The sequence below is a fragment of the Prionailurus bengalensis genome, chromosome B1 (genome assembly GCF_016509475.1).
Source record: "Prionailurus bengalensis isolate Pbe53 chromosome B1, Fcat_Pben_1.1_paternal_pri, whole genome shotgun sequence".
NCBI classification, from domain to species: domain Eukaryota; kingdom Metazoa; phylum Chordata; class Mammalia; order Carnivora; family Felidae; genus Prionailurus; species Prionailurus bengalensis.
In genome coordinates this window covers 104,083,006-104,107,214 of record NC_057344.1, presented here as the reverse complement: position 1 = coordinate 104,107,214, position 24,209 = coordinate 104,083,006, and the positions used below count along the sequence as shown (strand labels likewise).

The following is a 24,209-nucleotide window of genomic DNA, read 5'->3' as shown; positions in this document are numbered from 1 at the left end:
GGAACTGCAATCTATTTGTAGATTCCTTTATTCAAGAGGCATTCACTAAGTTCTTTCTCTATGCCAGGCAGTTCTTTGAATAGTAAACAAATAAGTTATCAGATATGAGCACAGCTCTAAGGGAACAGAGAATCTACAGATGGCTGAAGAAGTATGAGTATTTGGAAGCATGCGGTGTTGAGAGCAGTATAAGATAGAGCATGCCAACCTATCTTGGAGGGTAGGGGGTGGTCAGGTAATATATCACAGAGAAAATTACATTTCATTGGAAAGCAAACGAAGCCAAATAAGGGAGCCCGGGATGTCAAATGGGAAAAGAACTGGTAGTTGATGAGTTCCATGAAATAAGGGGCAGTCACTTTGCATAAAGCAAGGGGAAACCACTACCATAACTGGGTAAGCCTCACCATCTCTTTAAGCCTTCTTTGGGAAAGAATACATATATTTTCCACTGTATTGTTTTTTAAAACTTCTAAAAGCCCTGTATGCCAATAGCAAATTTCATGGAATTCCTTTTTCAAGATGACTAGGCATGAAGTGATAAAACTCTGCTTTTTCAGAAGAATCTGAGTTTTCTCTGAGCAGCACTACTATAAGCAACAAAACAAAACAACAGAAAGTCTGTTTATATTTAAAGACTAGAAGTCTTCCTGTTGAAGGAACTAGGCTCTGAGGGAGATGTGAACAAGATGTAAGCTATGAAGCTGGATGTTCTGAACCGCCATCTGTATCCACTCAGTTGTTCTCACTGGAATAAGACACTCCCACTTTTAACTATGAAAATTTTGAAACATGAGGAAAATGGAAAAATCGTATAGTAGGCATTATAGCCCTCACTTAGGTTTTCATGTCACCATATTTGCTTTCTCATTTTTTCCTTTTTAAAACATACAGTTTTTACACTTTTTGCTGGCCCTGTTGAGAATAAGATGCAGAAACCTGTCACACCTTAATAATTTAGCATGAATCTAATAATAGTTGTTACCTGCATAATCATAATGTTAATATACTTTAAATATTTTATTACATAAGAAGCTTAGTATATAAAAATTAGAAAACACAGAAAATCATGAAGAAAATTCAAACTGCCCATGTGTGCAACACAAAGAAATAACCACAGCTAATAATTTAGTATTTAACTCTAGTACCTTTATATAGAAATGTTTTATCCTTACAAAAATACATCATTTTGGTTTTGTAACTTATATTGCTTATTTTTTTCATGTTAACAAATAATATAATATGTAATATTTTTTTATTCCTTACAGAATATTCCAATTTATAGATGTATCATAATTTATTTAACCAATCTCTTCAATGTTGGATATGAAGGCTCTATTTCCATTGTTTTTGCTACTATCAACAGCTCTTTAAGGAACAGGACAATATTCTTTTTTTTAACAAAATTTACTGCCTATAATCTCTTTTTTAGACTTAGAAATCAAGCATACTTTGGGTGTATGCCCAACAAGGAAGATAATAATAATTTAAAAAGCCAAGGACAAGTTTTGATAAAGGTATATTAAATTTTGAAAGGTTATCTTGGAGCCCATTATGGTTTAATTACAAGAAAGAAATTAATGAAACACTAATAGTTCAGAATTCAAAACACTGCCAAAAATAATTTTTCCAACCAAGTTCTCCATTAAACATTTATTAAAAACAAAGGCCAGGTTAATCAGAAACAGAGGGACCTAAACACGTTTTTTCCCATTGAAAATGCATTTTTCCAAAGGTAATACATTAAGAAAATCCCATGATTATTTATGCCAGACAACATGATAGTAAATTAGCTCCTTATCAATAGTCAATCAAGATTATGTTTGTAAGTTATTAAAGCTTCAGCATATTCAATGATTTAGGATCTTGAAAAACTTGACAGGAAAGGAAAAGCTACTGAACATAAAATTCTCATGATATCCTGTAAGAAGGAAACCTAAGAAAAGGAGAAAATTATACGAAATTATATCAATCACTTGCTTTTTATGTACAATCAGGACATGGTGCTAAGTCTCTGGCATAATTTTAAGTCCACCTGCCTTCAGTGTGATTCTCTGCTCCTGTCTTTTGCTTCTCTCTTCTTTTCTTTTGGCTGTTCTCTGCTTCTGGTTTGTCCCCAAAACTTCACTTTCCCTAGATACTTCTAAGCAAGAAGACCTCCTCTCTTTAGGGCACCTATTGTTCATAGCCATTATGTATACTGTTTGATATGTTCTTGGTTATGGTTTCATTTAATAGTATTTAAGAGGGTACTCTAGGGGCGCCTGGGTGGCTCAGTCGGTTGAGCATCCAACTTTGGCTCAGGTCATGATCTCACAGCTCGTGAGTTCGAGCCCCGCGTCGGGCTCTGTGCTGACAGCTCAGAGCCTGGAGCCTATTTCTGCTTCTGTGTCTCCCCCTCTCTCTGCCCCTAACCCACTCGCATTCTGTCTCTGTCTCTGTCAAAAATAAATAAACATTAAAAAAATTAAAAATAAAAAAAGAGGGTACTCTAAGATAACAAATACTACTTTGATATTCTGTGTTTTAGCTTTAGCCAAATTATTTCCAGAATAAGAAATTATGTTCCACTGCTATTCTTTCCTCCACCTATGTATAATAATTGTACTATTGATTCTTTAGCCTATGTAAACTAACATTTCCTCATCCGCAAGACAGTTACTGAGATAGACACTGCACCAGGTGCTGGGAATACACTGATAAAGTCAAATACTATGGTTCTTGAATAGGAATCTTCAGCAATGTAATCTAGCTAAATAGTTTACCACATACAGTTTAACTACTGAAAACCATTAAGATTCATGTACAAGAGTCTGGCTATCAATATTAAGAGTATTTTTTTCAAGTCTTTTCAAGTACTTCTCTACTTAAGAGAGAAAATCCAGACAAGGTTCTTTCAAGAATATTTAATTGTTTAAAGATATTTGCAAATGATATATCCAGTAAGGGAATATACAGAACTCATACAACTAAGACCCAAAGAATAAATAATCCACTAAAAGAAATGTGCAGAGGACCTGAATAGACACTTTTCCAAAGAAGACATACAGATGGCCAACAGACACATGACTTCATGCTGAACATCATTAAGCATTAGGGAAGTATAAATCAAAACCACAAAGAGAGGGGGCGCCTGGGTGGCGCAGTCGGTTAAGCGTCCGACTTCAGCCAGGTCACGATCTCGCGGTCCGTGAGTTCGAGCCCCGCGTCAGGCTCTGGGCTGATGGCTCGGAGCTTGGAGCCTGTTTCCGATTCTGTGTCTCCCTCTCTCTCTGCCCCTCCCCCGTTCATGCTCTGTCTCTCTCTGTCCCAAAAATAAATAAACGTTGAAAAAAAAATTAAAAAAAAAATCCCAACCTATCCAGAATTTATCAGGGCTTGCCTAGACTCTCCTCAGAATCTTCAGTGAAAATCCAAACATTAAAAAAAAAAAAAAAAAACCCACAAAGAGATAACATCTCACATCATTAAGAATGGCTAGTAACAAAAAAACTAGAAATAACAAATAGTGGTGAGAATGTGGACAAAGGGGGGCCCTAGTACACTGTTGGTGAAAATGTAAATTGAGGAAGCCACTCTTGAAAACCGTATGGAGGTTCCTCAAAAAATTAAAAATACAAGTACCATACAATCCAGTAATTCCACTTCTAGGTATTTACCCAAAGAAAATAAAAACACTAACTCAAAAAGATGTATGCCCCTCTACATTTATTGCAGCTTTATTTATAGGAGCCAAGACATGAAGGCAATATAAGTATCTATTGATAGATAAATGGGATAAAGAAAACATAGTATAAATACATGATGGAATATTACTTAGCCATAAAAAGAATGACATCTTGCCATTCACAACAACAGGGATGGATCTAGAGGGTATTATGCTAAGTGAAGTAAATTAGAAAAAGACAAATACCGTATTATTTGACTTATTTGTGGGATCTGAAAAACAAAACAAATGAACAAACAAATAAACAAATACTAACAATAGCAACAAAAAGAGAAACAGGCTTACGAATATAGAGAACAAACTAGTGGTTGCCAGAGGAGAAAGCAGTGGGGGGGTGGGAGGGTGAAATAGGTAAAGAAGATTAAGGGGTACAAACTTTCAGTTATAAAATAAGTCATGGGGATGAAAAGTACAGCATAGGGAATATAGTCAATAATATTGTAATAACTTTCTATGGTGACAGATGGTAACTAGACTTATCCTATACTTATGGTGAGCTTTTTGTGATGTGTATAATTATCAAATCACTATGTTATATACATGAAACTAATATTATATGTCAACTATACTTCATTTAAAAATATAAAAAAGAATATTTAGTTGTTTATACAGCCTTCACTAGGGCATAACCCTCCTCCATGGGAGAAATTGCACAAAAAGTCATAAGAAATAAAGACAACTCTTTAGGAAGCAATCCATGACATAATGGATATTATGGTTGCCTCACCTTTTTTCAATAAAATCCTACAGCATTCAAACAATATTCCAAGGACTTTTTGAATTTAAAAAGGCCACATCTGAAGTCAGTCATAGGAAGGAATTTTAAGAGGAGGCCCTGAGCCTTCTATAAAACGTAAAACTGCTATTCCCTATCTCATCCATTAGAATAGAATATAAAGTAAATCACAATTACATCACAACCAAACATTAGCTAAAGTATTTCTATTTCAGATATTTAACTTAGTTTGGGAAAGTAAACTTATTAAAAAAAATTTTTTTAATGTTTATTTATTTTTGACAGAGAGAGAGACAGATCATGAGCAGGTGGGGGCAGAGAGAGAGGGAGACACAGAATCCGAAGCAGGCTCCAGGCTCTAAGCTGTCAGCACAGAGCCCAACGCAGGGCTTGAACTCACAGGCTGCAAGATCATGACCTGAGCCGAGTCGGATGCTCAACCAACTGAGCCACCCAGGTGCCCCGGGAAAGTAAACTTATTTAAAATTTTCCGAGAGTAAGGAACTGGATTCTATAAAATTTTAAAGCAGAGAAAACGGCTAAGATTAGTTATTAATTGGGGATATAATATTACAATATTCCTTGTCTTAAAAGAATTGTATTTCTTTAAGCTGTTTTTATTACCAATTATAATCTACATACCTGTGTGGCTACGGATATGAACTCTCAGTGTACCACTGCTGGCAAATTTCTGGCCACAATATGGGCAGATTTTCTCCTTTTCTCCAGTATGGGTCTAAAGCGAAAGGAATAAAAAGAGTTAAGGATAAATATAAAGAATTAGGTAAAAATGATGAAATGCCTCTGACAATGGTAAATCCTTTTTTTCCAGGATTACGTTTCATTAAAATGATTTAATATCACAATGAGATTTTAAACAATTTATCATGGGTGTTCCCACTGCTTCAAAAAAAAAAAAAACAAACAAAAACCAAACTTTAGAATCATGCATTAGTGCTAATTTGAAAATAATTCTACAGTTTACTTTTTAAGCCTTCATGGAGCCCCCAAGTAAAAATGATTAAGTTATACAAAACCAGTATATGCTGGTAAAACCACATAATCAAAATGGGGTTACGGCTGCCCTTGACTGCTGCCAAGAAATACTTCCTTAGAAGCATTTTTCACATTCTTTGTGTGTATTTAGCTCTTGAGGACAAAATTAATCTCAATAAACTAATCTGTTACTTGCATTATGCTTGTCTGACTGGATTCATTTTACTGCAAAGCAAAAAGAAATATAAATCTGGTTTGATCTTTAAATCAGCAGGTGTTAATTGAGCAGTTTGAAAGAACATCCTGGCTCTCAACATACCTTTAATCTTGGCATAAAAACAATCATACAAAGAAAGATGAATATGTATCATCAAAAGTGAATTTTGACAGAATGTTAGAGAGTTCAAAGAAAAGAGTGACCTCTCCAAAAAGAGGAGGCAGATGGAGCTTTTAAAACTTGTCTCACAATCTCATCAGGATACCAGCTATTCTACCAACATCAAAAAGATTGTTCCAATAATTGAGGGGTCAGAGCTACTTTCAAGTCCCATTATTTTTTAAACTTAGGAGAAGGGACAAAGAAGGGAGAAGGAGGAAATTACTTCAGATATCTGCACATTCTCAATGAAACTATTTTTGTTTTAATTTCAATGATGACATACAAACCAATAAAAGCAGACAGTGGATCACCTGGGTTACCACCATAAAACAGAGTTTCCAGGACTTGTGTTTGTATTAGTTTTTGTGCAAATTACTGGCACATATTATTATTATTATTTGAATTGCCATGGGCTAATATAAAAAGAATAGGAAAGGTTTTTGAAAAATGGGGGCATCTTTGGGGTTCCTGAGTAGCTCAGTTGGTTAAATGTCCAACTTAGGATCAGGTCATGATCTCACAGCTCATGAATTCAAGCCCCATATTGGGCTCTGTGCTGACAGCTCAGAGCCTAGAGCCTGCTTCGGATTCTGTGTTTCTGTCTCTCTCTGTCCCTCCCCTGCTCACATTCTTTCTCTCTCTCTTTCAAAAATAAACAAACATTGAAATTTTTTTTTAAAAATGGGGGTGTCTGAGTGGCTCAGTCGGTTAGGTGTCTGACTTCGGCTCAGGTCATGATCTCTCAGTTCATGGGTTCAAGCCCCACAGCAGGCTCTGTGCTGATACCTCAGAGCCTGGAGCCTGCTTCAGATTCTGTGTTTCCCTCTCTCTCCCTCTCTCTCTCTCTCTCTCTCTCTCTGTTTCTTCCCCAGTTGTGCTCTATCCCTCTCTCAAAAATAAATAAACATTAAAAATATTTTTTTTAATGATGTGTTACCAGAAGGGACACACTGCCTGGGATTGAAAAAGGGGTAGGGCAGTTACCTCATCACCTGATAATCTCAAAAGAGCACCAAATGTAGCAAAACATTCTCATCTTCCATATTAAATTAATTGCTCACTTTAAAATAATTAGTTTCATAGCCTTGATATGTAATTTGAAATTTTTCATATTTGAATTATAATCTATATTTGTATATCAACTATTGTATATGTAATTTTTTTTAAATTTTTTTTTAAATTTTTTATTTTTTTGGGACAGAGAGAGACAGAGCATGAACGGGGGAGGGGCAGAGAGAGAGGGAGACACAGAATCGGAAACAGGCTCCAGGCTCTGAGCCATCAGCCCAGAGCCCGACGCGGGGCTCGAACTCACAGACCGCGAGATCGTGACCTGGCTGAAGTCGGACGCTTAACTGACTGCGCCACCCAGGCGCCCCTTGTATATGTAATTTTTAAAAAGCTATAAACTAAATACCTTAGTCAACATCAGTGTCTTTTTAAATATTTTTCCACCGAAAATTATTTATATTATAATCAAGTTTGAGAAATACAGTCTAACCAACTGCCATACTAGCCAATGACACCAGCTACCACAGACATCTCCTTGATTCTCCATTTGGCAGGCACTTAACTTTCCATTTTCACTACAACTTCTTACACAAAACAGTTATACATTCTTCAGAGTAAGAGCTGTTACTCCCATGGTTCACATTATGGCTCATTTTAAAGGAAATGGTATAACATTTTAACATATAGCAGACCTATATTCTTCTCGTTCCCTGACAGAGGAGCAAAATACAACAATTTTTTCTTGATTAGTGTAAGGTTGTTTAGATATTGTATTCATCTATTATTACAACATTGGATTATTCCAAGCAGGCAACTACCAATTTATTTATAGTATCTTATAAAATCCACGGAACTCCTCTTGCTGCTACATAAGTATTTCATTGTTCATTTATATAACCTAAGTTACTTGTCAGTGGTATAAGTTTCAAACTAAACAACATTAAGTCAATATTAATGAAAAGAATTAAAATGTTCCTTTGGTTTAATTAAACAATATATCTTATTAGGAACAGAATTTTGTTAAATCGTTTAATTTTTTTTTAATTTTTTTAAACATTTATTTATTATTGAGAAACAGAGAGAGACAGAGCATGAGCATGGGAGGGGAAGAAAGAGGGGGAGACACAGAATCCAAAGCAGGCTCCAGGCTCTGAGCTGTCAGCACAGAGCCTGATGCGGGGCTCGAACCCAAGAACTGTGAGATCATGACCTGAGCCAAAGTTGGACGCTTAACTGACTGAGCCACTCAGGTGCCCCTAATTATTTTTTAATATTTGTTTTTGAGACAGCAAGAGACAGAGCATGAGTGGGGGAAGGGCAAAGAGTGAGGGAGACACAATATCCAAAGCAGGCTCTAGGCTCTGAGCACAGACAACACTGATGTGGGGCTCTAACTCTCAGACCATGAGATCATGACCTGAGTCGAAGTAAGATGCTTAATCAACTGAGCCACCCAGGTGCCAGTGGTTAGCTGGTTTTAAAAGACATTTAAGATACAATACTAAAACATGTTAAATACAGATAAAAAGGCATGGAAACAGGCCACTATGTGAACGATACTGGATGAATGTACCAGACAAAAATGAACAATGCTCTCCAAAATGTACTCGACGATAATCTGTGATCACAAACTGTATCTCTCTTGAAAACTATTTTTTCCCACATTTATTAAAACACAATACAAATTTATTAAATTCATGCAAAAAAGTAATTCAAGCAAAGATAGTTAAAAGGTTATCTTATTCAGAAATTCAAAAAAGAGGACAATATCATTATTACTGAATATTAAAGAAACAGGAAAAGAAAGTTCCTCAAGTGAGTCCTTTTGAAACAGCTATATTGAGGATAGGTACCAAAATAAAAGTCACACTGAAGCATGAGTCACTTCCTCACATTCACTCAGAGTACACGCTAAATAGCAGAACCTATTACACTTCAGACTCATTTCTAATGTCAACATTAAAAACTGTAACTGTGTTTGGTACACTATGAATATTGCTATTTTTGAAAATATACTTAAAGTATACTTATAAAACAAATAAAAGTAACCTTGTGATTTGCTTAAGGTAATAAGCATCATATAAAAAAGATAACCTCCAAATCACCATAAGAACATCATTTTATTTGAGTTAAGTAAATTCTTATCAAGTCCCTCTTCTGTACCAGGAACTTCCCTAGATTCCAGAGATGCAAGATGAAAAAGAACCATTCCAGTCCTGGAAGAGCTCAGTCTAATAACTTGTAAATAAATATCTGAATTAGCTTTGAAAAATAAAATTATGGCACTACTCATTTAAAAAAAACCCTATGTTCATCCAAAAATGTACAAAAATTGACAAGTTTCCACTCATCGAGTATTTTGTATGACCCATGTATCACCATAGCTCAGGGCAGTGCAGAATCCATACCTAAATCTAGGTTCATCTTCATACAAATTTATATAACTCTTCTGAAAAAGTAAATAGAACAGACAGTTTCTGAAGAGCTCATATAAATCATGCATCCCTTATGTGTCATTTTGAGTCATATATTGATTAATTAATATTAAATTGATTATCACATGATAATGAGCATACATGCCCATATAGCTTAAATATGTAATCCATTCAACTCAGGGAAGGCTTCTACTTACTTTCTTGTGACTTCTAAGCACTGAGGGTGTAACAAATGCCTTATTACATAGCTCACATCTGTATTTCTTGTGTCTTTCATGGACCACCTGGACATGAACATTTAAAGTATCCTTCCTTTTAAAGGTAGCATCACAGTGATGGCATTTGAAAGTCCTCTCACCTTAGAAACGAAACAGTCAAATAAGAGAAACATCAGATGAGCAGGGTGTTGTTAACTGCCTCTCAGAGGTACCAGATTTAGTGTTGTTTTCTTCAAAAACTTAGCTGTATTACTAACAATTTATCAAACCAGAAAAGGTAGTTTTTTATGAAATATTTTGATTCCATATATGCTAATTCACTGTGTGACCAGTGGGAAGTCCTTTAACTTTCTTAGGTTCTCAGTCTCTTTAATTGGAAAATGTGGAGACTGAAATAGCGAATTTTCTAAAGGTACCATGAACTTTCTTTAAAGGTAGGTATTTCTAGAGCAGGGGCTCAGGTTTGAGGCAAGTAGGTTCTTGTGGTGACAAAAGGCTTCTGTCAAGCTAAAGAGATAAGGTACCTTTGTCCCTCACTCCCACCACAACCTTTGTGGCCTTTTTAGGGGACAGGGCACAGGTCAAACAGGGTCATGGGTAGCAAGCTGGGGCGGGACGCCCCTGAGGGCACACAGAAATGGGTCAGAGCCAGCTCCCTTCTAGGACAGGAGAGGGCTACAACACCCCTTCCTTTGTCAGCCCTGTCCCAGGAACCTGGACTACAGTCTCCCTAACACGGGTCCTTGGTCTGCTGTGAAACACCTGGGAAAGGTTTCAACTCCCAGGTTCTCAGACAGTTTGGGGGGCTGCCTCTCAGAGAGCCAGTTGGAATGGAGCAACTCTCCTTTCCTAGAGCCCCTGGGTACCTGTGAGCGTTTTCACCTTCTTCTTATTCTGGAGCCTAGGCCGGCAGGGAAAGCAACTCCAGAAACTATGTTTAGGGGCATATGGTATTTTTTAAACTTTCATATAATGCTCTCTATCCTTGTAGGTCTTCATAACAAACATGTCAAACTCTAGTGGCCTACTTTAAGTACATTTTCAGTGATCTATGTGCACAATTAGAGACAGTTTTATCTCTCAGAAAGTTACAAAATTTGAATAGCACATAGTTATACAAATAAGACAGACTAGAAGTTGAATATATTTTCCCTTTGTAGAGAACAACTGTATTAGCACAGAGTCACATATTATGTTCAACTATGAGACAAAATATACAGGTAACTTACTACATCGAAATAAGAGATTACCTCAATTTGAACTAAACTCTTATATAAAACTTCTCTCCATTATAACTAGCATAAATTTAGAAATATGAAGATCCTATTATTTCTTCATACCAAATTTAAGGAAGGAGGGACAAAAAGAAGGAAAAGAGAAAAAAAAAGAAAAAGACAAATTATCCTTTTCAAACAGAATTATAGCTCTTTATGTTAAAACCTCTGATAGTCTTATTAAAATCTAATGCTTGGTACAGTCACATCCAAACCATGCATGAATTGTGTAGATTCTTAAAGCTCTGTTTATGTTACCTTTGTGAATTTTTGTTGCTGGGTGCTATTATTGTAACCTAGTTTGTCTTTATATATCTTCTATATTAAATTTATTTAAATACTTCATTTATAACCAGTGAGAGTAAAAGAAAATATCAACTGACATAAGATCATAAATAATAGCAAATCAACTCAGGAATAAAAAGAAATTTTAAAAAAACATACCAAAAAAAAACAAAACAAAGCAATCCTCCAAGATTTCTCCTTCAAAGCATATCTATTAAACTATCACATGAACAAAATATTGATTCCAGAGTGCCTGGGTGGCTCAGTCAGTTAAGCGTCTGACTTGGGCTGAAGTCATGATCTGGTGGTTCGTGAGTTTGAGCCACACATTGGCCTTTGTGCTGACAGCTCAGAGCCTGGCACCTGCTTCAGATTCTGTGTCTTCCTCTCTGTCTCTGCCCCTCCTCCTACTTGTGTTCTCTATCTCATCTACTCTCTCAAAAAATAATAAAAAAATTTTTTTAATGTAAAATTAAAAAATACATATATTGATTCCTATGCCAAAACCTCATCAAGCTATACCAAGGGAGCTCTTACCTTTCTTCTTTCACATTTTAATTCCAGATTTTTTTGTTATAAACTTACCAGAATTTTAAAAATTCTGATGAGATTTTATCTGATGTTATCAGATTTCTTTGCCTTAAAGAAATAAAGCTATGATTAAAGATAGGATTTTCCCTATCTTAAAACCAAGAAGGTAGCTATCAAGCTGTTTTTTGGTTTTCAGTGGGTTAGAAAATAGCAATAATTTCCAAAATAATAATTACAAGTTATTCTTTACATTTTGAGCCAGAAGGCTGATATAAGTTTCTTTAAAAAAAATTTTTTAATGTTTATCTATTTTTGAGAGAGAGAGAGAGAGACAGCACGAGCAGGGGAGAGGCAGAGAGAGAAGGAGACACAGAATCTAAAGCAAGGACCCAGGCTCTGAGCTCTGAGCACAGAGCCCAACATGGGGCTCAAACTCACAAACCGTGAGATCATGACCTGAGCCAAAGTCAGATGCTTAAACAACTGAGCCACCCAGGTGCCCCTACTGATATAAGTTTCTATGGTGATCTTCATGTTTTGAGTTAAACAGGTTTTAATTTTCATATTGTGCAAGATCACCTTTCATATTTTGTCCCATTTTGCCCACTTCTGGTTTTCTCCATCCTCACTGGTCTTATCTGATATTTAACTTTACCTGCAATAGCCTACTTACACAATTACAAAACTGATTTCCCAGTCTTGGTACAGCATCATAAAGCCTTTGATTAATGTGCTGATCAACATTATATTAAATACAGAATGTGCAAGCACAGTCTACACTTGCCACTTCAATCCCATGTCTCAGGTTTATGAGAACCGATCAGCTGAAATCGAAAGTAATAGATGCCTTATATTAAAAACTCCTTGCTGTTATTGAAAATTTTATTTACCCAAGGAAAAATTTCCTGAGCATAAGGATAAATTTGACCACAGAAGTGTTTTTTTAATGTTTATTTATTTTTGAAAGAGAGAGAGAGAGAGCGTGAGCAGGGGAAGGGCAGAGAGAAAGGGAGACACAAAATTCAAACCAGGCTCCAGGCTCTGAGCTGTCAGCACAGAGCCCAACATGGAGCTCAAACTCACAAGCCGGTAGATCATGACCTGAGCCGAAGTCAGAGGCTTAACTGACTGAACCACCCAGGCACCCCCTACAGAAGTCTTAATAGTATGAATGAGGTTCCCTTGTCTCAATCCCTACTCTAAATCCATTCACCTCAGGGGCGCCTGGGTGGCTCAGTCAGTGAAGCATCTGACTCTTGAATTCGGCTCAGGTCATGATCTCACATTGTCTGAGATGAAGCCCCATGTCAGGCTCTGTGCAGGGAGCCTGCTTGGGATTCTCTCTCTCTCTACCCCTCACCCACTCGTATGCAGTCACTCTCTCCATCAAAACAAACAAACAAACAAACAAACAAACAAACTTTTAAAAACTAAAACTAAACTAAACTAAACTAAACTAAAATCCATTCACTTCACAATGATTGTTTTTCTTAGTCAAATGACAGTGAAATGGAATGAAAATATGCTACATGACAAATTTTATTCCTTAAATGCATGGCCGTCCTTAGTAAGAAAATAAAAAGTGGTGTTAACAAATTCTCCAGAACTGTAACGTAAAATGCAGAATGGCACAAGACCACAACACTCTTTTCTGTAGGAAAAGATGTATTTTATCATAATCATTACCGCTCAGTATTTTAAAAAACTTTAATATCTTTGTTATTTTGAATTTTAGATACATCTACTCAATCAGAGAAAATGTCTTCCAAGATACTATCTTATCTCTAATGTTGTCATAACTGATTAATTGTTTTGCTTTCCTCAGACATATTAAAAATTTAATCAGCAGTAGTAACTTTGTTTCAGAAGATGTTCTACTGATTAAACAACTCAAAAGCAATAAATATAAATATTACTTATGTTATGCCATTTTTCTTTAATTTTAGGTACAGTAACATAGCAAATGTCTAGTTACTTCAATATCTGAACACAGAACCCACTTTAAAACTCAACTTAGTTGGGGTGCCTGGGTGGCTTGGTCGGTTAAGCGTCCGACTTCAGCTCAGGTCATGATCTCACGGTCCTTGAGTTCGAGCCCCGCGTCGGGCTCTGTGCTGACAGCTCAGAGCCTGGAGCCTGTTTCAGATTCTGTGACTCCCTCTCTCTCTGCCCCTCCCCTATTCATGCTCTGTCTCTCTCTGTCTCAAAAATAAATAAACGTTTAAAAAAAAAATTAAAAAAAAAACCCTCAACTTAGCAATAACATTTTCTCTGAAATAAAGTGCTGTAATAAAGTGTCCTTCAGCGATGTGAGTACAAAAGGTTTAGTATTCTAAAAATAGCTCTGAGTGGAACTGCCTTACCAGTTTGCATGGTATGCATGTGTATAACTTAACCCCAAGGAAAAGCAGTGCTCCTGCTAAAAGAAGAAGTCAGAGGCAGCGTAGAGAGAAGTAGGAAAAGCACGTGACTATTGGAACCCATATGCGACCTCCAGATGCATTTGTCACCGTGTTTCTCTGAGTCTCATTTTTCTCTGCTCCCCAACAATCAACAGGTTACATTAGATTTGTATTTTGGTCCTTTCCAACTTTAAAAGAGTCCGTGAGCTAATAAAATCATGCCAGACATTCGCATGTTTTAAAGGGTCAGACACGTTTCCTTAATCATTGTATTTGAAAGGGAACAAGAATGTCTATTTCAGAACAAATTTCAAAGATACCTTGCCGAACATAAGAAACGATTTTATGTACAAACTTTATATAGTGGGAAGAAATGACACAAATAAAATGTCTCATAAAATGATTTAATGTGGAAAAATAAAGCAAGGATAAAGGAAGGAGACCTGAAAGGCAGAATTACCAGCCTTTTAAACTACACATGGGTCCACTTCTGTGATGCCTACATTCTCAAAAGTTGTAAGGGCAAAGTTTGAGAGAATTCATTTTGTCCTCAACTGCTTGTATTTTGACTTACTGTTATGTATGAGAAGGTGTCTCTGCAAAGAAAATGGGGTCCGGAACAAAGCTTTACATTCCTCACACTGGAATGGTCTCTCTTCAGAATGGGTCTGCACATGAAAGAAACTGTGAGTTAGGAGGATCTAGAATCATCTAGTCATGACAATAACTGTGAGCCTATATCCATGGTATGAAAGAGAAAGGGTAGGTAGACAATATCTTGTTTCTTCTGGTGATGTTCTTTCAACATAAAATTGTAAACACAAATTTGCTACATGCATGGTAAAAAAACAACTGTATTTTTAAATTCGCACATTAATTATCAATTTGATAAATAATAAGGGAAATTGGGGCACCTGGGTGACTCAGTCAGTCAAGGTCTGACTCTTGGTTTTGGCTCAGATCATGACCCCAGAGTCATAGGATTGAGTCCTCATTTGGCTGTGCTCTGCGCATGGAGCCTGCTTGGGATTCTCTCTCTTTCTCTCTCTTTCCCTCTCTCTCTCTCTCTCTTTCTCTCTTTCTCTCTCTCTCTCCCTCCCTCTGTCCCTCTCCCCTTGCTTGCAGGGAAATTTCATCCATCATTTATTTTGTGCCCAGTCTATGCTATGCACTTCATGCTGCTATGGGACAGTCCTACTTTACACACTGGGGCTACAGCAGTAAAAACAAAAGATGAAGTCCCTGCTATCATGGAGCTCTTACACTAGCTGGGAGAGTACAATTAACAAATGATCAAATATGAAATACATATTATAGATAGAAAGAAAAAAGAAAGAAAGAAAGAAAGAAAGAAAGAAAGAAAGAAAGAAAGAAAGAGGACAGCGAAAGTTTCAAAGAATGGGGTAGCAATTTTGACCACTGGTCAAAGAAATTACAGCCAAGAAGGCGACTTGAGAGAAAACCTAATGGAAGTGAGGGAGCAAGAGCAAGCCTCCCTCTGAGTGATCTGGGCAGAAAACACCATGGAGGCCAGTGTGGTTGGAGCAGGTGGAAAAGGCATGGAAAGGGAGACGGGGTCAGAAAAAATGGGGAAATAATGGGAAAGAGAAGCAAATCATGTTGGGCCTGGTTGGCCACTGCAGGAGTTTTGTCTTTTACTGAGAGAGAGAAAAAAATCTCAAATGAGTTTTGAGCAGATAAGTGGCATGATTCACCTGACATTTAATAGGATGCTAAGGTGGCTGTGTTGAGAAGGGGATATATAGGAGGACAAGGAAAAGCAGAGGAACCAGAGAAGAAAGAGCAATCAACCAAGCAGGAAATAATTAAGACCTATGTCATGGTGGTAGCCACCAATGTAAAGAGAAGCAGTAGGCTTCTGGATGTATTATAAAAGTTAACAGGTTTTGTGGAGAGACTTGGATTGGAAGCATGAGACACAGAAAAGAAGAATCAAATGTGCCTCCAAGATTGTGACCAAAGCAATGGTAGGATGAATCAGCCATTTACTAATATGTGAGACGGCAAGCCAAGAAACAAGTTTGAGTTAAAGATAAGAGGTTCAGTTTGGGGTAAGTTCAAAGGACTATTAAAAGATGTCTAGTAGATAGTGGAATATTTCAAGTCTGGATTATAGTGTGTAAAATTTGGGGATGTCAGGTTATATAGTGTTAATATTTAAAGCCTCATGAATACAATGAGAGAATAAAAATTAAAAAAAAAACATCATCTGTAGTATATCAGATTGGCAAAGGTGAAGAAAATGGATATTATTCATTGTTGACTAAAAGGTAAGAACAAGCGCCCTCATGTCTTGTAACTGGAAATATCAATTTTCTGAGTGGCAATGTGGCGCTATTTACCAAAACGGCAAATGCACGTACTCTAACCAACTGCCTTTCCAGAAATATATGACAAATTTTACATAAACAAAAACTTTTTAAAAAGCCTCCTAAATGGCCACTGACATTCGGTCAACTAGTTCTGTGTGGCTATTATATGTTTATTTTGATATGGAAACCCCCCATAACATATTTTGATGTCAAAAGCACAATGCAAAACGTTATACGTAGAATATCATACATTGCGAATACACGCACATGTAGAATGGGGGGTAGAAAATGTCCTACAAATTACTGAGGAGGGTTCTCATAGTAGAGAGTGGTATTTGACAGAGTTTTCGTTGTCTTCTTTATACCTTACTTTGATATTTTAATTTTCTACAAAGAGTAAATAATATTGTTACGAAAAGAAACTCCTTTGTTTTTAGAGCATACATATTGGAACAAAGGGTTGCTTTACTCTTCCAAAAATATGGCATTCCACCCTAAGCAATTCTCTCTCTTTTTCTAAATCTAGGACAAAACAACATGTGTGTGGACAGGATTTAGTGACTTGAATATGAAATAATGGGACAGCATAATGCCTTATACCTATATTAACCAAACCAAAGCCACAACATCTAAATATGGCCTGAAGTCAAGAGTTATTTTAAGCAGTAAGCTGTTAGTGCATAGCCAGGTGAACAAATATTTCTGTCAAAAAGATATCGATACCACCAGCTGAGTTGTTACGGCATGACTTGTCAAAGTCTCAGCAGAGAACCCATGCATTCAAACTCATTTAAGTAAGGCGGCAGTGAAATGCTTGCCTCTTGTGAATAGACAACCTCTGTCTCCAAGACATAAAATACTTTACAAGTACTAAATAAAATCAAGCTTCTTAAATGGTGTCTTGTCCTTCAATTTTTCATCTCTAACGGGTGTCAAACTTTTCACTGACTTATTAATTGTATTATCTTTCAGCTGTAGAATATTCCCCCACTTAAATGCCAAGTCACCGATGACACCAGTATCTGCTGATACAATAAATGAACTAGTCCATGAACTAGTATTACAAAATACACTTTTATGCACCAAGTCTGATTATTGTTACAGATGGAGAAAATACGTTAAGAAAATGCATTGCACTATTTATAGCACCTAATGTCTCAAAAATGCTTCAGGTTTTTAACATAATTTTTATACAATAATCACCAAATTAGCACATTTCTAGCTACTCAAATGAAAAATTAATTTCATGAGAACAGAATAAAATTTTCATCGGGTCCATTCACAATTAAAAATTGTAACTGACTATCACCAATATATATTGCTCTGTAGTAATGGTATTATTGGAAATGGTATTTCTTCTTTGGGTCATGTGCAAAGCAACAAAATGATCATAAAATTCAGAGGAAATAACTAGAGATAAAATAAATTTGGAGAAAATATTCCTGAGATATATGTGTTGGAACTATTCTTTTTTCTAAAAAAAAGGGTTTTGTTATTGAAGTCTCAAGTCTGCATATCATAAGCATATTACTATCCCACTGGGCCATATAATAAACCTAAAGCTGCATAAAATGTGTGTCATCTGGCTGTTTACAAGGTCTGTGGATTAAATTTTTACTGTCAGCTTTATAACTGGATTCCTTAAAGGGCCTCCTACTCACAAAAATGAATGGAAACTAGAGAGATATCAAAGAAATTGGCTCAGCACAGGAAAAAGTAGCTCATTTCACACAGATAAGTTAAGATTATAAAATTGAGGTTATGTTCTTACAGAAGTATAGCCTTTTGTGGCTAAGCCCAACCTTTTCACTGCTTGAACATCACAATTCCATTAGTACAAAGCCATAACCTGATGGCTACCCCATGGAGCCAACCACCAATGCCTTATGTTTATACCCTGATCAGGGCAAAGGGAATTTGTTCAAAGAGGGAATAATCATAGACTTGCAGAAGTCCTCCCTGGAGGGCAGCAATTCAGACTCACTCTCAGGGAGTTCTCCCCCCTACAGTACTGCTAAAACATGGTATCTCATATTTCTATCCAAGGATGCTTCTAACAAATACTGCTTCAAACATATGACCCTTCAGGCTAGCTGATGTGACCATTAATTTAAAAGTTCTGCCTCTACAATGTCCACCATTTATTACAGCTAGCCTATAGCCATACAGAACAAATTTACTCTCCCTTCCACAACAAAGCCCTTTGAATATATGGAAACAGCAACCATGTCCCCCCACAAACTGTCAAGATAACAGACACTTGTAGTTTCACTCATGAAAATATGGCTTTCAGACACATCACATGAATTGTAAAGCAGAATTTTCTGAATAAAAATAGACATCCTAATTTTTGTAACTCGTATGGAACAACTCATAGCAACTATACCAGCTTCTCTACTGAATAACTTGTTTGCTGTGCAAGATGGCTAAATAAATTGGCAATTCTGCATTGAACTTTATGGGCCATCTAAAAATAAACAAGTGCAGATACCTAAACTACAAACGGACAAATAAACAATAATGGACCAATTCTAATCCTACAAAAAATTACGCTCTCTAAAAATTAATACCAGTTGTTGAATAAGAAATAGTTTTCTTAAAATATAAGTCCCTAGAAATTAACAGATTATAGGATAATAACGATAATAGGATAAAAACTAATAGGTAATAAGAAAATAATGGGATTCAAAATATTTGGCTAGACAAGATAGATAGATAGATAGATAGATAGATAGATACACAGACAGAAAAATGTTTGCGTGCATGCGTGTGTGTGTGTGTGTGTGTGTGTGTGTGTGTGTGCGTGCTGTGTATGAGTTTAAGCCACCATCCAATTATCTAAGTGTCAACATCACCAGAGGACATATTCTCATGAAACATCATAAAAACTTTATTTTTCAACATAATACAGATGCAACCTAAACTCAAAAGATCAGAGTTTGGGGTCAGTTTCTAATTTTAAATATAAAACATCCAAGATGGGATATTAGGTTCAAAACCTATTTTCTGCTGAAAAGACTACACTTTATCATAGTTTAATTATAATATATAGTTCTCATTTGCAAATTTTTAGTTTTCATTGATTCAGGTTTACGGAATTTGCTGGTATAATACAAATTGTTCACTTGTTTTGTTTTTCAGATTCTGCATGTAAGTGAAATCATATGGTATTTGTCTTTCTGCCTGACTTCTTCCCCTTAGCATTACACCTTCTAGGTCCATCCATGTTGTTGCAAATGGAAAGATCTTATTCTTTTTTATAGCTCAGTAATATTCCATTGTATGTATATACCTCATCTTCTTTACCTATTCATCTATCAGTGGACACTTGGATTGCTTCCTTACCTTGGGCTATTGTAAATAATCTGTAATAAACAGAAGGACACATACATCTTTTCAAATTAGTGCTTTTGTATTCTTCGGGTAAATAGTAGTAGAATTACTGAATCATATGATATTTCCATTTTTAATTTTTGAAAACCTCCATACTGTTTTCCACAGTGGTTGCACCACTTTACATTCCCACCAACAGTGCACAAGGGTTCCCTTTTCTCCACATCCTCACCAACACTTGTTATTTCTTACCTTTTTGATATTAGCCATTCTGATAGGTATAAAGTGGTATTTCATTATGGTTTTGATTTTTGGTACAAATTGTTCTATGAGAAGAGTATCTATTTTTCAAAAATATAACTTTCTTTTTTCATTTAGTTTAGCTTCCAAATTTGTATTACCCATCCACTAAGATTATTGACATCATTCAAAATTCATTACCCTCTGCATTGAAGGTTCATATAGGCATACTTCTTGCTCTCTGTATACTCTGCTCTAAAAGTCACAGAGTAGTTTACTTTTCAAAGTTTTTGTCTTCTTTTGCTGTAACAAGCTATCACCACATCTTCCAGCTATCGTTAACCTGTTTTGTTTTGTTTTGTTTTGTTTTGTTGGAACTCCTCCTTCACTTAATCTTCTAATATGTCCTTTGGGCTGGGAAATAAGTCAATGGAACTTGGTAGGATTTCAGGCAGAGTAAAAGTGAAAATTATAAAGAAAGGATATCCATGCTATGACTAAATAACAGCTTTTAAAACATGAAATTTAGCAGTAATAGAGAAATAATGTGTAATTATACAGGAAAATGAGCTATGTTTTTGTTTGCTGTTCTTTCTACCAAGGAGGGGAAGAATAAAACATTCTGCTCCAAATCATCCACAAAAACAAATGTATATACGAAGACTTTCTGTGAAGAGGAGCTGTTTTTTAATATATGATATTGATCTCCAAGAAGATGAAAGGGAAGCAGTGTAAAGAAATCTGCTTGGTAACATTAATCTTCCCAAAACACCATGTAAAAGAATTATGTAAAAGAAAAACTAAAATGAGCTTTTGTTCAATAGATATTAAAACACACTATAAAGTACAATTATTAAAGTACTACGATACTGCAAGACAACAGAGATTAAATGGAAAAGAGTGACATGCAAACATAGTTTTACATGAGAGGCATTCAACAGTATGATTGATAGGAGTGATCATAAATCAGGATCTCACTGCATACCTCAAAACAAATTCTTCATTGATTAAAATACTAACAAAAAGAAGTTAATATAACTTTTACAGGCATTGATAAATGTTTGCACAGTGTTGGAATAACAAAGTTTTCTAAGTAAGTCCTAAAACTCAGAAGCTGTGTATACTCAGAAGCCATAAAACTCATAATCCGTGTCATACTTCAAAACATAAAAAAGTAAAACTTCTTTATTCAAAAGATGCAAGTTGATATATGGGGACAAACAGTAGAAAGACAACTAGTGAAGGATTAGTATCTGTAATATCTACAGAGTTCCCAGAAACCAAAGAGAAAACAGCCAAACAGTCCAATAGAAAAGTGGATAAAGAGTACGTACAAGCATCTCTCAAAAGTAATGTAAATGGGACATAAGCTTATAAAAAGAACACAATTTCACTAACCATTGCTTAAATGCAATGAAATATCACTCTTCAAGTCTCAGACTGAAAAAAAAAAAAAGACTGACGAAATCAAATGTTGATGGTACAGACAAAAGGACACTTGAATCACTGCTAGGTGAAACTAGAGCTTTTTCTGAAGGCAGTTGGGCAAGAGCAATCAAAACTTAAAGAAAACTTACTATTTGAGCCATAAATTTCATAATTAAGATCTATTTTCGACAATACTATTGGCATAATCATACAGTTTAATGTAAAAGGATGTTAACTGAAGTATTCTTCAAAACAGGAATGGTTACAAAAAATGAGCAGGTGTATATGAACACATGTGAAAAACTCTCCCAAGTCATAAAGTTAGACCAAAGAAGTAAGGTCCAGAATGATATCTTATGTCATAAAACCATTTACATTTAAATATACTTATCTCCCAGATGGGCAGCTAAAACCTTGTGCTTTTCTCCAAGCTTCACCCAAAAGAACATCGTACAGAAAATCATCAGTGGGAAATGTGGAAGTTGCTAAAGATTTGATTAGGGAGATGAAGGAGATGGCTGGTATGCACTTCACCTGAAAAATTCCCATCTGACCTAACACGTGGGAATCTCTTCCCCAGCCATTGGTCACCTTTCCCAGTTCCTAAGCTGCATCTTTCCAATTCTGCCACCCAAACACAAACAACTCTCACCTTCTCATTTCTAATCTTCCATACTCCAACCCATAATAGTATGTCAAAGCATGTCAAAGGCATTATACTGAGAATAAAAATTGTATTTTACTCAGTGTAAAAAATATCTTCCAATTATTAGGATCACTAGCCTTTGAATATAGTAGAAGATGTGGTCATAATTAACAAATAAGTTGTACAAATAATGTGTGCAGTCTTTAACATACTTGAGAAAGCCCTAAAAAGTATCCACTGGGGAGAGAACTAGAATTGTGGGGGATTGGAGAAGGTAGGTGATGTCAAGGATTATAACCTAAGTTGCATAACTGATTACCCATGCATCCATGTATGATTTTAAGGTTTTATTTTCTTAAGATATCTACTACACAAAAAGAGCAGAAATTTTTTTAATTTTTTAATGTTTATTAATTTTTGAAAGAGAGAGAGCACAAGCAGCAGTGGAGTGGAGAGAGAGGGGAACACAGAATCTGAAGCAGGCTCCAGGCTCTGAGTTGCCAGCACAGAGCCGGACGCAGGGCTCGAACTCACGAACCGCGAGATTATGACCTGAGCCACCCAGGCGCCCCAAAAGGGCAAAAATTTTTAATCAAATTAAAAAACGGGCACTTGAGTGGCTCAGTCAGTTAAGCATCTGACTCTTGATTTCGGGTCAGGTCATGATCTCACAGTTCATGGGATCAAGCCCTGCATTAGGATCTGTACTGGGAGTAGCACAGAGCCTGCGTGGAATTCTTTCTCTCTTCTCTCTGCACCCCGCCTCCCCGCTTGCTCATGTACTCTCTCTCTGTCTGTCTCTCTCTCAAAATAAATAAACATTTAAAAAATGTCACCTTCCTCTCTTTCAATATTTCCTACTTTGTGGTTTTAAGAGAGTCAGGGATATGCACTTTATTGGGCAGGTCAAGGGAAGGAAGTTCAAATCCCTGGACTGGGTTGGGCTGGGCTGGTCAAGAGCAGAGCAGGGAGCAAAGCTGATATCCCAGGGTGAGCTCAGGAAATAAGCATGAGTCTGAAGCTTTAAGGCAGAGACAAGAGTCAGAGGCCAGAGGTTTGGGAGGCAAGGCCCTGTGGCCAAAGGAGCAGGGGTGAAGGAAGCTCTAAAGGGCAATCTTTAGCTGATGGCTCCTATGTTAACATCTGGGGATGGGGAGGGCAGAGGAGTAGAATAAAGCTGGGAGGGAGGTTTTTCTATTAAAGTCTGAGCATAAAGGGGGAAATCACTGATTTGGTAATAAATGAACTCCAAGTCAATCATTTACTTCAGAGCCAGAGAAGGGTTCAGAATGACAACAGTTCAAACTAAGGGTTTAAAGAGTACTTAGGTAGCTCAGACTGGGTAAACTCAGTACAGAATGAATATAATAAAGATTTCTCAGTGTGTTACTAGACCGCTAATACCCTCGTAAGTCAAGAAAGGAAGAATGTTCAGAAAAGCAACCCTGCAAATGTGGCAAAATTTGCTGCAATTATACATTTTTTTAAAAACCACTTCTCATATTACAACTACGATTTAAGCACATTAAATCTTCTACATTTGGGATAATCTCTTCATGGATTTTATTTATTCAGAAAACATGTGCCACATTCAAAGAACAATGTGTTCAATAAGTGCTATGAGTACAGCATCTATCTTCAAACCGTAAACTGTAATATGGAAAATCAAGTGGTTTTGTTAGAGATTATATAGTGTCAGGGCACCTGGGAGGCTCAGTCGGTTGAGTAACTCTGCCTCAAGTCATGATCTTGCGGTTTGTGAGTTCCAGCCCCACACTGGGCTCACTGCTATGAGACTTGTCAGTACAGAGCCCGCTTCGGATCCTCTGTCTCCCTCTCAGTGCCCCTTCCCCTCTTGCTTAAAATAAATAAATAATACAAAAAGAAATTATATAGTGACAGCTCATCATCAACTTCAGAAAAATAATTTAAATAGGATATGTGATTTGCCATTAGCTGAATAAGCTTCAGACAAACCTCTATCTCTTGTTTCCCTCTGTCAGGTTCAATTCCTGCATGCGTCTCATTGTGCTCATCTCATCATTGTGAATGTGCTTCTAGAACACAAAAATAGGTAATTTTGTACAACACAGCACCGTAAATGAACCACCCACTACTTCACCTACAGCACACCTGAAGAGGAGAAACCTGGTACAAAGTTGAAGGAAAAAGCAACTGTGATTAAATTATGGAGTGATTTGTTCAGTCTATAATGTGACACACTTCTTAGAGATT

The 24,209-nt window shown here is 36.4% G+C and overlaps 1 protein-coding gene across 2 annotated transcripts in view; it reads right to left on the bottom strand.

Moving 5' to 3' along the window:
* The window catches only part of PRDM5 (PR/SET domain 5), a 209,456-nt gene that overhangs the window by 66,609 nt on the left and 118,638 nt on the right, over nucleotides 1–24,209 (bottom strand). For both annotated transcript variants that reach the window (XM_043569397.1, XM_043569404.1), the window contains 3 exons: nucleotides 14,569–14,662; nucleotides 9,482–9,642; nucleotides 5,106–5,199 (listed from right to left, as the gene is read on the bottom strand). In XM_043569397.1, the coding sequence (XP_043425332.1) occupies nucleotides 5,106–5,199; nucleotides 9,482–9,642; nucleotides 14,569–14,662 (349 nt within the window). The remainder of the gene's footprint in view (nucleotides 1–5,105; nucleotides 5,200–9,481; nucleotides 9,643–14,568; nucleotides 14,663–24,209) is intronic.